Below are 17,193 nucleotides of genomic sequence, written 5' to 3'. Positions count from 1 at the left end.
TCCGAAAAATTTTAACCACATATGCGTTGTTACGAAACAAGTTGATTTCTCAAAAAAATGTAATAAAAGTCCTACAGATATCGAGATAATAAAATAATACAGTTTAACAGTGTACTTACTTATAAAAGCTGTTCAAAATTGTTTCCATTGACTCTAATGCAAGCTTGGGTACGTTTAATCCAATTTTGGCGCACTAATTCAAATACACCTCCTTCCTGCTGTTCCTGAAGCCTCAAATTATCGGCAACCACTGTGATTCGGTCACGCAATTCTTCAATATTCTGAACTGGAGTAGGGTATACCTCGTTTTTCAAGTGTCCTCATAAAAAGAAGTCCAGAGGATGTAGGTCGGGAGACCGTGGAGGCCATGCAATTGGTCCCCCTCTTCCGATCCAGCGTATCTGGTGTACATGATTCAAAAAATCATGAAACTAGCGTCTGCGGAACCACCGTTCCTTGTGCCGCCGGCGCTCGCTCTCGCGGCAGAGCATAGTCAATGTTGCCGCTTTCATCAAAGATATCATATTTTATGATTAAAACGCATTCTGGGTGAGTCGTTATGCATGCATGTGCTCGCTTGCAGTCTCGCAGACTCGCACTTCTCGTTAGGATTTTTCGGAGGTAGGAAGTATTGATATAAAGTGATTTTGGCGCGCAGGATGTTTTTGAATGCGATAAAGAAAAATTATTAGTCGAGGTACAGTTTTTTTGCTTGGGTAGGTTTGATAAATAAAGGTAATTTTTGATTTTTATTTATTCATATTAAGTAGGTTATACAACGGTGATAATATGGACTCCAAATTCAATAAATTATGTACAGTTTGTAATCGCTTGTTTACAAGAACCACTCATTTACGAGTGCATGTCAACAAATTTCATTACGGGAAGAGATAGCTCCTCATTTAAGAATTAGAACTGACAATTTTAAATGTTTGCATTGTGAAGAAGTGTTTACGATCAGAAATCGTTGGAAACAACATTTAAAAATGCATAGAAGTAAGAATAATGACGTAAATATTATTAGGGTTACGATTTAATAATATTAATATATTAAAATAGCAAATTGCGCATATATATAAAAGGTGTGTAAAGCTGTGCCTAATTAATACCTATATAGAGCGTTAAAATGAAAATCCTAAAAATTAGCAATTCAAAGGTTAATGGTTACATTCAGAAAAGTGCAATATGTTTTTACAACCTTTAGAATCCTGCACAGTTTCCTAGTCATAGCAAGCACAATTTTCAACACATTTATCTCATGAATGGTTTAATAAAAGAATGGCATGTGATTTTATTACATTATGAGTTCATTAAAATCGTAGTAGGTACCTTTATCAATTCTTAACTCATTTTAGAGGTCTATTTAATATTAGTGCAATCAAAAGTAAACGTTTTTTGAAGAAAATTTAAAGACGAGAGGCATTGTATAGTATTTTTATTTTTTAAAGGAAAAAAATGCGGAAAGATTAAGTTTTTTGCGTGAAAACGAAAAAAAGTAATGAATAAAGTTAATATTCCCGGTACGCGGATCAAAAGACACTAACCCAACCGATGGGAGGCTCCAACCCACGGTCGATATCCGTTTTGAGATCCAACTCTAAAATTAAGTCTCACTCCATCTCAGGCGCGCCGCGCCCCCTTACCCCAAACCCGTTAGAATGAACAAAACATTTTTGCGCTTCGCTTGTCACTAATGTATCGAAAAATAGTTCCAGATTAAAATCATTAATATTATAATAAAAAATTAAAATTCCTCATTTTTTCTTTTTGGAATTGACTTAAATTAGGTTATTCTCATCAAATTAATTAATTTTGTAATGTAATTCCGATTGCACTAAAGTTAAATATCACCCATTTTAGTATAGGGAAGGACAACTATTTAACATTAATAACCAAAACTGAAAAATCCATATAAATTAGGTACTTAAATACGTACATAATGACCTATTACTGTACCCTGTACGTAGCGATATAACCTTTTAAAAAATAATTAATAAAAGGATCCTCCATTTAACACAAAGCTATTTTATTTTTAACCAACTACCACCTTAAAAAATATCTCTCAGAGCTGCCGGCGCGCAACATATGCAGTCGCCAGTCGGTATTTTAATATGAATAGCGGCAACGTAGCACCACACATCTGACTGCAGAGGCACAGTGATTTCCAGGCGGCAGACGCTAGTAATCATGAACTTCTAAACGAAAATGCGGAGGTGTCCCATCGTGCATAAACCACATCCGTGCTTGGACCGCCAATGGCACATTTTCAAGAAGGACCGACAAATCATTTATTTATTTATTTATTTATTTATTCATGCCAAAAAGTATAAAGCTTTTACACAAGTCAGTCAAAAATATAACTCCAAATAAAAGTATTAAACTGTAAAATTCGTTTTACCTAAGAACAAAAATAAAACACATATAAGCCTAAAAAGTAATGCTTAAAAACACTTAACACTAAAAGTCAAGAGACCCAGCCTATGCAATAGCACTGAAATTTGAGCTCAGGAATTCCTCAAATGAATAAAAAGCATTGGTGACTAAAAAATGTTTTACCTTTGTCTTATAAGCATTAAGAGGCAAATCCTTAACGGAGACCGGCAGGACATTAAAGAACTTAATTCCATAATAAGACACGCCATTACGGGTACGCTCGAGTCTCCTAAATGGTGCCACCAAGGAGCCGCTATTTGGCATTCCGAAGAAATTCCAAATACTGGTGACCATCCATCCGATCTGGCAATATGAACGGTCATCATTGCCAGATCCAGATGCCCACACGTTTAAAGAAAAACGATGTTGGAAGTTTCTCTGGACCACTGCGTGAGGATTCTCAAAGGATCATACGTGTGTATTATGAAGATTGGTTATACCATTACGAGTAAAAAAAGCTTCATCGGTGGACAAAATATCAGCTGTAAAACGCGCATTTCGAGCATTTTCTTGCAAAAACCACTCACAAAATGTTACTCTTAGGGGATAGTCTGTAGGTAGCAACGCCCGGACTCTGGACGTGATATGGGTACAGTTGGGCCTCATGTAATATGCGCCACGCTGTTGCATGTAACACTTCTGGGACCTGTTGGGCTAACCTCCTTGTGCTGATTTCTGGATTTTCTTCCACAATATCCAAAATTTCTTCTTCGGCATTTAAAACGCGTTGTGGGCGAACCCGACCTCTATCTACTCCACGTCTGGGGCGCAAATCTCCAGTTGCACGTGCACGTAAAACAATTAAACTAAATGTTTCGTGATGTGGTATGTGCCTATTCGGAAATCGGTGTGCATACAAACGAGACGCCGCTAGCGAATTTTGCCTTGCTTCTCCGTGCGCTAAAACAATGTCCACTAACTTCTCATTAGTGTACACATCGACGGTACTTCATTCAGAGCACCCACGTTAGAGACTTTGCTTTCGTCAGTTGTTTGGAATAACATTTGCTACAATGAATTATTAATGCGTATTCTAATATCACGACGATGAACGCAAAATACAGATATTTACTTTTCAATTTATTATTGAAACTCAGGTTTATAACTTAATTTCTGTAGGACTTTTATTACATTTTTTTTTGAGAAATCAACTTGTTTCGTAACAGCGCATATGTGGTTAAAATTTTTCGGATAAGTTGTGAAACGCCCTGTATATTTTTATTATTTGAATTGCAAAATAACAGAAATCAATTCATTTCATTCACTTATACAACCTCGATTTAATTCTAAACAGTAAACTAAACGTCCAGATACACCAAAACTAGGTGACTGCTGAGATCTGGTGAACCTGCTGACCATAGAATTGTTGTCAGTTTCTGTTCTTGCATTCAAGCATGACGATAGGCAGAATGTCATGCCCCCTGGATATAAAGCATGGGCCGTTTTAAGAATTATCACAATGCTTTGCGCTATTAACAATGCCATCAACTTTACAGGGATATGTAGCACCAACCATTATTTTAGTGGGAAATTCGACCAGTAACATTTCCTGTTAAGATGGCTTGCACCAATCTGGAAACAAAAAGGTGTCTCCTTAAAAACGTTGACAAAACTCCATTCTTCGTTTATTGCAGGGATCTTTTTTGGCTTCCTTGATATGTAGCACGATTTCTGGACCCAGATTTAAATTCAGAAAATTAATTCATGAGTTATGAAGGAAACGATATATTTAAAGTTTTTTTTTAAATTACCTTTTTTAAGAAATCTTCATTTTAAATAAGAACAAATTGAAAATAGGGGGAGGTGTTATCAATTGAGTTTCCTTACTTAAAAGTTAAAGCGGCTTTCAATTTTCTCTCTGGAACACTCGACTAACGAGCTTCCAGGAAAGGATTCTCGGTGTTCGAGTGAACGTTACCTTTGATTAACTTCCTATTAATGATCAATTGCCTGAAGTTGCCGATTGCTTATAGGAGCTTTATTTGGTTTTTTCTAGTTGAGTTGAGCGTATTTGAATTTAAATGCTAAAAAAAGGAGAAACTTCATGGTAAATTTCAAACCTTTTCCAGGCTTTAGATGACTAAATAAAAACATTTAAAAATTATGATTTTTAAATTTTTTTTCCAAGAATTTGGTGTAGAATTGGATATAAAAAATAAATTTATTTATTTCAGGTTTCAAATGCCTGGTAAAAATTATTATTTTTTGAACATTTATGATTTTATACTTAAAACGTGATGAAAAGTAAAAATTTTATAGACTACAATTGTTTAGAAAAATGAAAATTATCCTTTTCCTTTTAATTATACAAACGAGAGAGATACATTCAATGTGATCATCAAAGAGTCATATGACCCAGATTGGTTTATATGCTCAAAAGTGGGTCAAAAGTTAATTTTTTCACTTTCTACCGCATCTCACCTCTCAGGAACATTCTGGATCATTAAGAAATTATACTTTTCTTACGTAATTGTAACGTATACAAACGGGAGAGTTATTTTCATAATGATCGACAAAGATTTATGGGACTCAGATCGGTTTATATGTCCAAAAGTGGATCAAAAGTCAATTTTTTTCAACTTTCTACCGCATCTCACCTCTCAGGAACATTCTGGATCATTAGGAAATTATACTTTTCTTACGTAATTATAACGTATACAAACGGGAGAGATATTTTCATAACGATCGTCAAAGATTTATGGGACTCAGATCGGTTTATATGTCTAAAAGTGGGTCAAAAGTCCATTTTTTCACTTTCTACCGCATCTCACCTCTCAGGAACAATCTGGATCATAATGAAATTGTACATTTCTTACGTAGTTATAACGTATACAAACGAGAGAGATATTTTCATAGCGATCGTCAAAGATTCATGGGACTCAGATCGGTTTATATGTCCAAAAGTGGGTCAAAAGTCCATTTTTTCACTTTCTACCGCATCTCACCTCTTAGGAACATTCTGGATCATTAGGAAATTATACATTTCTTACGTACTTATAACGTATACAAACGGGAGAGATATTTTCATAGCGATCGTCAAAGATTCATGGGACTCAGATCGGTTTATATGTCTAAAAGTGGGTCAAAAGTCCATTTTTTCACTTTCTACCGCATCTCACCTCTCAGGAACAATCTGGATCATAATGAAATTGTACATTTCTTACGTAGTTATAACGTATACAAACGAGAGAGATATTTTCATAACGATCGTCAAAGATTCATGGGACTCAGATCGGTTTATATGTCCAAAAGTGGATCAAAAGTCAATTTTTTCACTTTCTACCGCATCTCACCTCTTAGGAACATTCTGGATCATTAGGAAATTATACTTTTCTTACGTACTTATAACGTATACAAACGGGAGAGATATTTTAATAGCGATCGTCAAAGATTCATGAGACTCAGATCGGTTTATATGTCCAAAAGTGGGTCAAAAGTCCATTTTTTCACTTTCTACCGCATCTCACCTCTCAGGTATATTCTGGATCATTAGGAAATTGTACATTTTTTTACGTACTTATAACGTATACAAACGGGAGAGATATTCTCATAGAGATCGTCAAAGATTCACGGGACTCAGATCGGTTTATATGTCCAAAAGTGGGTCAAAAGTTCATTTTTCCACTTTCTACCGCATCTCACCTCTTAGGAATATTCTGGATCATTAGGAAATTATACTTTTCTTACATACTTATAACATATATAAACGGGAGAGATATTTTTATAGCGATCGTCAAAGATTCAAGGGACTCAGATCGGTTTATATGTCCAAAAGTGGGTCAAAGTCCATTTTTTCACTTTCTACCGCATCTCACCTCTCAGGAACATTCTGGGTTATTTTGAAATTATACTTTTCTTACGTACTTATAACGTATACAAACGGGAGAGATATTTTCATAGCGATCGTCAAAGATTCATGGGACTCAGATTGTTTTATATGTCCAAAAGTGGGTCAAAAGTCCATTTTTTCACTTTTTACCGCATCTCACCTCTCAGGAACATTCTGGATTTTAATGAAATTGTACTTTTCTTACGTACTTATAATGTATACAAATGGAAGAGATACTTTCATAACGATCGTCAAAGATTCATGTGACTCAGATCGGTTTATATGCCCAAAAGTGGGTCAAAAGTCAATTTTTTCACTTTCTACCGCATCTCACCTCTCAGGAACATTCTGAATCATAATGAAATTGTACATTTCTTACGTACTTATAACGTATACAAACGGGAGAGATATTTTCATAACGATCGTCAAAGATTTATGGGACTCAGATCGATTTATATGTCCAAAAGTGGCATTTTTTCACTTTCTACCGCATCTCACCTCTCAGGATCATGCTGGATCATTATAAAATTGCACTTTATACTTTTTTCACTTTTTTCTTTTCTGGAAAGGATCCTTTGTTAACTTGTACCTTTTCCACTGTTCAGGTAAATAAATTCCCAGTAAACCAGATCGGCTTTCATATCAATTCAATAAATTCGAAGAACGGCAAATTTCCGAACGTTTTAACCGATTTGCGGTCGCGTTTTTCCATTTCTCCATTTATTTTCCCCATCGTATATCCGGTGTATGCATGTATATGGAACAACGTAGTATTTTTACGACACGACAGACCATACAATCGATCAGAAGTTTCCATTAGACTGGTTTTAATGGAGAGAGAGAGAGAGAGTGTTATTTTGTGTCTGCTTTTATTCAATATTATCATGGAAAAAATCATGCAGTAATGAGCCTTTTTATAAAGTGATGATTATATGAGAATCAATTTTTTTTGATAAAGTGCAAATGGAAATAAGAGAGCGTGCAGTGAACAATTTTTTTTGAATAAGTTTTATTGAAAAATGCGTTATTTAATCTGTTTTAACCCAAGTTAAGGGGGCTTTTTTCCTTTTTAAATGAGTAAATTTAGGATAGTAAAGTAAACATTTTGACAGTTACAGTAGAACAGTTTATTTGACCTAATAGTGAGACTAATATACTTATTCTTAATCTATTACAGTCGTTTTTCATTCCATTCCAAGCAGTCAGTTTTTTAATTCAGGCAATGGAATTACTTGGAACTCTCATTCACATTTATCCCTTAATAACCCCGTTAATAGTAATCTTACGATGTTAAGACATATTATCAAAGTTTTTGTATTAAATTAGATCTACAAAATATATAATAATGATTTTTCTAGTAAGTATGATACTTTTCGAGATACAGCTCTTGGAAGTTTGCTTTCATGCAAATTAGGCCTAGAACTGTTTAATCACTTTTGTCCCTTAATATCTCCGTTAATATTGATCTTACGATGTTAAGTCTTATTATCAAAGTTGCAACATTAAAGAGATCTATAAAATTTGATACTCACATTTGTCCTTTAATATCTCAGTAAATACTGATCATTGGTAATTTCCATTGGGGCTTCTTGCAACTGATTTGTTTTAAGTGAATCCAGTAATTGGTCCATTAATCTAGGTAATTAATATGTGACTTTTTTCTATTGTTAATTTGGCTCTCTGGAATTAGGGATCTATTAAATACTCCTGTTCTAAATCTTTCCCCAAATTTCATCCAGGATCGCTGATAAATACAGAATGGAAATTTCCCTTCATTTGTTTTTCTACTTGGATATTTCCTTGGTTCCTGTTAATAATGCCACAAAAAGATCGATTAGCTCTTTCCCTCTTCCCCCTTCCCTTAACAAAAAACTGTATACTATACACCCTCGGGCGTCATTAATACGAAAACCGCCAAAGTTTCCGTTTGTTTTCCCACCATATTTCCATAGAAAGGGAGTGGGAATACAAGGAAAACTCGCGGTTTATCCAGGGCCTGTCGCCTAGTCTCTACGGATTAGCTTTCATTTATGTAATTTCCCATTTTAGAGGGCCGAGTGGGGTGGCTTAAAACAAGAGAACTAGGGGGGGTGAACCGAATTAATATTTGAGAGGTTATTTCGTTAGAAGGGTGTAATCTCCCTGAAAATATTAATGAGAGAAAAAAAACTAAAAAAAACTAATAACAAGGAAACTCTTTCAATTTTCCGCCTTAAAAAGGGGATTTTTCGAGGCCGGTTGCGACGTGTGCCACATACATCAACCCTGCAAAGGAAAAACATATTTTACCGGGGAAAATTTTCCCATTTTCGTGCGTTTTCACGTTCTCCACCGCCTCGGAGTTTTATTTTCGCGAGAAAATGGAAACGCGAACATAGCGTGTATGTGTGTGAAACGTCTAATTTAATTTTCCTAAAGTTCAGTGGGGTCGTTAAGTAAATGACATGTAACGCCATCTCTACTTTGATCCCAGTAGAAAAGTGATTTGACATTTGATCATTCTTAAAGTCAGAATTCTTCAAGGGAAAAGTTTTAATTGTAGTGCACGCCATCTGCAGCGAATTCGAATAAATAGCTTAAACTTGACAGCTTTGACGTATGAATTAACAGTTAACCAGATTGGAATTTTCGAGACAAAAATTTCAAGTTCGGTAACGCCATCTCTACATTCATCCTCGTTGACATTTGACATTGACAACGTCAGGATAGTTCTCGGGAAAAAAATTGATAAAGATCAATTTTAGTTCACCCCATCTACAGCGAATCCACGTAAATGTTTTAAAGGTGACAACTTTGACAACTTACATTAACAATTATAAGAAACAAAGACGCAAAATAAACGACTGAATTGATAATGTTGACGCATGCTTTGATTTTTGACCAATTCGAGATTTGGCAGTCATTCCCTAAATCATTCAAGTAATGCCATCTATAGCGAGTTTCGCAACGAATTCCTTCAAAAAAAAATGAAATGTCATTAATTACCGACAGCCTGGAATATTGAACGAATTGCCTGAAATTCGACAGTTGAGTTATTGTTTCAGATAATTTATTAATCCATTATTCCAGGCAATTGGGTCATAATTCCAGGCAGAAAAAAGTCATGTCTTTATTTCCTAGATGTATAAGTCGACTTAACTGCGTCAGGGTCATAACATCTTGAAAGAATGATTCAAATTTTCGAATTCATGGCTCAACTGCCTGGAAAAATGTATCACTTGCCTAAAATTTAACATTAAGTAATGCAAACAGTTTATACTTGACAGATTTGACTTATAAGTGACGTACGAATTGACATTGACAGCTCGGGATCAGGTTAGAATTTTCGAAGCAAAAATTGCATCAAAAATTCATCCTTGTTGACATTTGACATTGACAACGTCAGAATAGTTCCCAGGAAAAAAATTGATAAAGATCAATTTTAGTTCACGCCATCTACAGCGAATCCGCGTAAATGTTTTAAAGGTGACAACTTTGACAACTTACATTAACAGTTATAAGAAGCAAAGACGCAAAATAAATGACAGAATTGATAATGTTGACGCATGCTTTGATTTTTGACCAATTCGAGATTTGGCAGTCATTCCCTAAATCATTCAAGTAATGCCATCTATAGCGAGTTTCGCAACGAATTGCTTCAAAAAAAAAAAAGGAAATGTCATTCATCACCGACAGCCTGGAATATTGAACCAATTGCCTGAAATTGGACAGTTGAGTTATTGTTTCAGATAATTTATTGATCCATTATTCCAGGCAATTGGGTCATAATTCCAAGCAAAAAAAGTCATGTCTCTATTTCCTGGATGTATAAGTCGATTTAACTGCGTCAGGGTCATAACATCTTGAAAGAGTCTGCAAGAATGATTTAAATTTCCGAATTCATGGCTCAAAACTGCCTGGAAAAATGTATCACTTGCCTAAAATTTAACATTAAGTAATGCAAACAGTTTATACTTGACAGATTTGACATATAAATGACGTAAGAATTGACATTGACAGCTCGGGATCAGGTTAGAATTTTCGAAGCAAAAATTTCATCAAAAATTCATCCTCGTTGACATTTGACATTGACAACGTCAGAATAGTTCTCGGGAAAATTGAACTTTATCAATTTTAGTTGACCCCATCTACAGCGAATCCGCGTGAATGTTTTAAAGGTGACAACTTTGACAACTTGCATTAACAGTTATAAGAAGCAAAGACGCAAAATAAATGACAGAATTGATAATGTTGACGCATGCTTTGATTTTTGACCAATTCGAGATTTGGCAGTCTTTCCCTAAATCATTCAAGTAATGCCATCTATAGCGAGTTTCGCAACGAATCGCTTTAAAAAAAAGGAAATGCCATTCGTTACCGACACCCTGGAATATTGAACCAATTGTCTAAAATTCGACAGTTGAGTTATTGTTTCAGATAATTTATTGATCCATTATTCCAAGCAATTGGGTCATAATTCCAAGCAGAAAAAAGTCATGTCTCTATTTCCTGGATGGATAGGTCGATTTAACTGCGTCAGGGTCATAGCGTCTTGAAAGAATGATTCAAATTTTTGAATTCATGGCTCAACTGCCTGTAGAAATGTATCATTTGCCTGGAATTTAACATTAAGTAATGCGAATAGTTTATACTTGACAGATTTGACTTATAAGTGACTTACGAATTGACATTGACAGCTCGGGATCAGGTCGGAATTTTCGAGGCATAAATGTCAGGTTCAGTAATGCCATCTGTACATTGATCCCAGTAGAGAGTTGACATTTGACGTTGACGACGTCAGAATAGTTTCCGGAAAAAAAACCGATTAAGTTCAATTTTAGTTCACGCTATCTACAGCGAATTCGAGTAAACGTTTTAAACGTGGCACCTTTGAAAATTCTTGGCATTGACAGTTCGAAGAATCAGATGTTCTGTACTTAACAAATTAATGACAAACTTGCCAAATCAGAATTTATTAAAGTAAATATTTTTTAAATCATTTCTGTAACGCCATCTGTAGCGGAATTCTGAACGAATTGCTTGGAATTATGTCATAATTCTAGGCAGTTAATTCATAAGAAGCAAAGGTTTGACATTTGACAGTAAAATTGCTTCAACTTCCAGGAATATATAAACAGTTACGCTAAATACCTGGAATATAACCGAAAATGGCTTGAAATGCTTGAGATATCCTTGCAAATCGGGTTCAAATGCTTGGAATAAATTGAAAAATTATACGTAAAGGCCCTGGAATAAAACAAAAAAATGGCTTGAAATGAGTCAAACTCCTTGAAAAGGGCTTCAAATGCTTGTAATAAAATTAAAAAATTAGTTTTATTTGACAATGTTGACGCATACTATGACCTTTGACAAATAGGTGATGGACGGTTCGAGATTTGGCAGTCGTCATTCCCTAAATCACTCAAGTAATGCCATCTATAGTGAGTTTTGCAACGAATTGCCTTATAAAAAAGGAAATGTCATTCATTACTGACACCTTGGAATATTGAACCAATTGCCTAAAATTCGACAGTTGAGTTATTGTTTCAGATAATTTATTGATCCATTATTCCAGGCAATTGGGTCATAATTCCAAGCAGAAAAAAGTCATGTCTTTATTTCCTGGATGTATAGGTCGATTTAACTGCGTCAGGGTCATAACATCTTGAAAGAGTCTGCAAGAATGATTCAAATTTACGAATTCATGGCTCAACTGCCTGAGAAAATTTATTATTTGCCTGGAATTTAACATTAAGTAACACCTTCTATAGGGAATTTGAGTAACCAGTTTATACTTGACAGATTTGACATTTAAATGATGTACGAATTGACATTGACAGTTTGGGAACAGGTTCGAGGCAAAAATTTCAGGTTCAGTAACGCCATCTCTACATTGACAAGAATTTTAGTTCACGCCATCTACAGCGAATTCCAGTAAACTTTTTAAACGTGGCACCTTTGACAATTATTGGCATTGACAGTTAAAAGAATCAGATGTTGTATAGTTAACAAATAAATGACACACTTGACAAATAAGTAAAGGACGGTTTGTAATTTGGCAGTCAGAATTTATTAAAGTAAATATTTTTGAAATCATTTGGATAACGCCATCTGTAGCGAAATCCTGAACGAATTGCTTGTAATTATGTCATAATTCATAAGAAACAAAGGTTTGACATTTGACAGTAAAATTGCTTCAAATTCCAGGAATAAATAAAAAATTACACTAAATGCCTGGAATATAACTGAAAATTACTTGAAATGCTTAAGATAACCTTGAAAATTTGGTTCAAATGCTTGGAATTGAATGGAAAAACTCCATCATCTTTAGAGAAATAGGTGATGGACGGTTCAACACTTGGCAGTCAGAATTCTATAAATCATCCAAGTAATGCCATCTATAGCGAGTTTCGGAACTAATTGCTTCAAAAAATGTAATGTTTCCGTCTGCCTGGAATATTGACCCAATTGAATGGACTGAAATTGGACAGTTGAGTTATTGTTTCAGATAATTGACTTAATATTCCAAACAGTCGACTTTTTTAGTCCAGGCAATTGAGCCATAATTCCAGGCAGTTGAGCTACTGTTTAAGATAATTAACTGATCTAATTATTTCAGGCAATTGGGTAATCACAATTCCAAACATCATATTTTAGTTTCCTGGATAAATGTATCGATTATTTGAAACAATAATTCAAATGCAGTTAAGGTCATAGCATCTTAAAATTCAACAGATCATAATATATATCAAGACCCTGGAAGAATGGCTTAAATTCCCGAATTAATGGCTTAAGTAGTGGGAATTAAAAAAATCATGGAAAGCCATTAAGTGACGCCTTCTATAGTGACTTTGAACAAACAGTAGTAAACAGATTTGACATTTGACAATTAAGTGACGTATGATTTGACACTGACAGTTCGAAACCAGGTCAGAATTTACGAGACAAAATTTTTAGGTTCAGTAATGCCATCTTTACATTGATCGCAGTAGACATTTGACATATTGATCATTGGTAAGAGAATTATTCCTGAAAATAAATTCCATAAATTTCAATTATTGCAGTCCACGCCATCTATAGCGATTTTCGAGTAAATAGTTTAAACTTAACAGATTTGATAACTGACATTCAGATTTTAAAAAAAATACGGATTTGACAATATTGACACATGCTTTGACTTTTGACAAATAAGTTATGAACGAGATAAGATTTGGCAATTGAAATTTATCAAGTATCACTATCTGTAGCAAATTATTCCAGGCAGTTGAATCATTGTTAGAAATAGTTGATCGGTTATTCCAGGCAATTGGGTCATAATTTCAGGCAGAAAAAAGTCATGTCTTAAATTCCCGGATAAATGGATCGATTATCCGGAACTGTCTGAAATTATGAGGTAAATAGCCTGTAATAATGGTTTAATTGTCGAAAATAAATAATAAAATATCTCAACTGCCTGGAATTAAATAGGATTATAGATCAAATGCATGGAATATTGACCCAATTGACATGATTTTACAAAGGTCAAAAGTCATGAGAAAGGTCATAACATCCTGGAATTTAACAGAATATAAGCCTTAAGTGTCTAGAATAATTACTTCAATTAAAGGTTTACGGTCCTGGAATTAAAAAGGTCATGGATCGAATGCCTCTAATTATGGCTCAACTGTCTGGAAAAACACGCTCATTTGACTGGAAAAAAAAAAATGAAGAGCCATTAAATAAAGCCCTTTACAGCGAATACCAGAACTATTATATACACACGGGTCCTATGTAATTAAGGTCGCCATTAAATAAATAAATGACGGCTTTGACATTTGACAAATGACACTGACAGTAAATGAACTTCGAATTTCTAAATAACTATCTCTTAGGGGGCGTGCGCGGGGCGATTTTGTGACGTAGACAAATGCTTTGACGTTTGACAGATTTGACGCATATTACGTTTTTTTTTGACAAGTGAATAATTAAATTCTTGACCTTGAACGTCATCTATAGCGGATTTGAGAATTACTGTACAGATAGAGGGCGCGCGCCGTGGAATTTTATTATTCAATTATTCATTGAAATTAATTGAAGAATATTTGAGGTGTTGGATATTCTTTTGACTTATATGCATTTTTCAGATTTCTTTGAATTTTTTTCCACTCTCTGTACATACTTCCGAAAAACCCTGAAATAATTATTTAATGACACTTATAATTATTGAGCCACCCTTATACACATTTTTAAAACCCCAAGTGCCTTGGCTTATGAGTTATAACCACCCTTCCCCAAAAATTCAGTATTTTTTTCAAAAAACTCAGATATACAAAAGTCATTCTTCCCCAGTTCCGCCGGACATCTTGAACGAGGACACCAGTGGCGACCTCTCGGTATCAGAGGGGGAGAATGCCACCCTGTGGTGCAGAGCATCTGGCCATCCACCCCCTCGGGTCACCTGGAGAAAAGAAAATGGCGAAGGCATCGTCATGCGCAGGGGCTTAAGGAACTTCACCAAAGGTAAAAAAAGCGAGAGGAAATTTATTCCATTTACCCACGTAGTGGAAATGGAAATTGTAACCGGAAAATTTCCGCGGAAATAAGAGCCAGATTAAACTGGAAAAAATTAATTTACATATTTCGAGGGTTTGGGGAGTATTATCACATCCATTTTATTGGATAAACTATACAGGGAGAAGAGAGTCACAATTAGATCCTATAGGGTTGAAATTTTGAGATAAAAATGCAATACTCAGTTTCTAACAAACGGTTATCATAAGATATTCAAAAGTATTCCTTAATAATATACTTGAAAGTTATATTTTTAGTCTTGGATCTTACAAAAAGCCTTTGCAACTGAAAATGTTCATCAAGAGACACTCTTACTTCGTGTTGAGGTCTCATAGGATTGCCTGCAATAGTTTTCATAATATCCTGGTTAGAATTTGAGTATTTGCAGAAATAATTGTTAATGAACTTATTGCTGCCAAATCGGCTGTAGCTTCGTGAATACTTAAGCTAGAACCATAATTTATGCCTCCAATTGATCCTTAAGGATCCTTTTATAATATCTTAAAAATATTATGAAAATATCTCAAGCGGTTCTCCTGTGGTACCTAAAAATAGCGGCATAAAAGTTTTACTTTTACATTTTTGGCTTGTTTTAGATATTGGTCTATAAACTAGGCTGTAGTTCAGAGAGTTCTTAGTTTATAAGAAGCGTTTGTATATGAAAAAGTTTATTCCAGGACATCCTCACTTTGAGCTGAAGTCTAATAGGAGTGCCTGTAATAGTTTTCACAATATCCTGGTTAAAAGTTGAGTATTTTGCAGAAATAATTGTTAATGAACTTGGTGCTGCCAAATCGGCTATAGCTCCGTGAATACTAAAGCTAGCAACATAATTAATACCTCCAATTCATCCTTAAGGATCCCTTTATAATGTCTTAATAGTATTTTGAAAATATTTCAAGCGGTTCTCTTGTGTTACCAAAAAATAGCGCTATGAAAGATTTACTTTTACATTTTTGGCTTATCTTAGACTTTGATCTACAAATTAGGCTCTAATTCAGAGAGTTCACAATTTAAAAGAAGCGTTTGTATGTTAAAGAGTTTATCAAAGAACACCCTTACTTCGTATTGTAGTGCCATAGGAGTGCCTTTAATAATTTTCATAATATCGTGGTTAGAAGTTGAGTATTTGCAGAAATAATTGTTAACGAACTTGGTGCTGCCAAATCGGCTATAGCTCCGTGAATACTTAAGCTAGAAACATAATTTATGCTTCCAATTCATCTTAAGGATCCCTTTATAATGTCTTAAAAGTATTTTGAAAATATCCCAATGGTTCTCCTGTGTTACCAAAAAATAGCGCCATGAAAGTTTTACTTTTACATTTTTGGCTTATCTTAGACTTTGATCTACAAATTAGGCTCTAATTCAGAGAGTTCTTAATTTATAAGAAGTGTTTGTATGTTAAAAAGTTCATCAAAAGATACCCTCACTTTGAGTTGAAGTCCCACAGGAGTGCCTTGAATAGTTTCTACAATATCCTGGTTAGAGTTGAGTATTTGCAGAAATAATTGTTAATGAACTTGGTGCTGCTAAATTGGCTGAAGCTTCGTGAATACTTAAGCTAGAAACATAACTTATACCTCCAATTCATCCCTAAAGATCCCTTTATAACAAAGTATTATGAAAATATCGCAAGCGGTTCTCCTGTGGTACCTAAAAATAGCGACATGAAAGTTTTATTTTTACATTTTTGGCTTGTCTTAGACCTTGGTCTAGGAACTAGGCTTTAGTTCAGAGACTTCTTAATTTATAAGAAGTGTTTGTATGTTAAAAACTTCATCAAAAGACACCCTCACTTTGAGTTGAAGTCTTATAGGAGTGCCTGTAATAATTTTCATAATATCCTGGTTAGAAGTTGAGTATCTGCAGAAATAGTTATTAATGAACTTGGTGCTGCCAAATCGGTTATAGCTCCGTGAATACTTAAGCTAGAAACATAATTTATGCCTCCAATTCATCCTTAATAAGAATCTCTTTACAATGTCTTGAAAGTATTTTGAAAATATCCTAATGGTTCTCCTGTGTTACCAAAAAATAGCGCCATGAAAGTCTTACTTTTACATTTTTGGCTTATCTTAGACTTTGATCTACAAATTAGGCTCTAGTTCAGAGAGTTCTTAATTTATAAGAAGCGTTTGTATGTCAAAGCGTTTATCAAAAGACACCCTCACTTTGAGTTGAAGTCCCACAGGAGTGCCTTGAATAGTTTCTACAATATCCTGGTTAGAGTTGAGTATTTCCAGAAATAATTGTTAATGAACTTGGTGCTGCTAAATCGGCTGTAGCTTCGTGAATACTTAAGCTAGAAACATAATTTATGCCTCCAATTGATCCTTAAGGATCCCTTTACAATGTCTTAAAAGTATTTTAAAAATATTTCAATGGTTCTCCAGTGGTAC

At 34.6% G+C, this 17,193-nt stretch overlaps 1 protein-coding gene across 3 annotated transcripts in view; it reads left to right on the top strand.

Annotated features, from left to right (window-relative positions):
* The window catches only part of LOC126741111 (lachesin-like), a 107,693-nt gene that overhangs the window by 38,359 nt on the left and 52,141 nt on the right, over positions 1–17,193 (top strand). For all 3 annotated transcript variants that reach the window (XM_050447445.1, XM_050447443.1, XM_050447444.1), the window contains one exon: positions 14,570–14,740. In XM_050447445.1, coding sequence (XP_050303402.1) covers positions 14,570–14,740 — 171 coding nt within the window. The remainder of the gene's footprint in view (positions 1–14,569; positions 14,741–17,193) is intronic.

Source organism: Anthonomus grandis, chromosome 10 (genome assembly GCF_022605725.1).
Source record: "Anthonomus grandis grandis chromosome 10, icAntGran1.3, whole genome shotgun sequence".
Taxonomy (NCBI): Eukaryota; Metazoa; Arthropoda; class Insecta; order Coleoptera; family Curculionidae; genus Anthonomus; species Anthonomus grandis.
The sequence above is the reverse complement of the archived record's forward strand: the minus strand, read 5'-3'. Positions and strand labels throughout refer to the sequence as shown.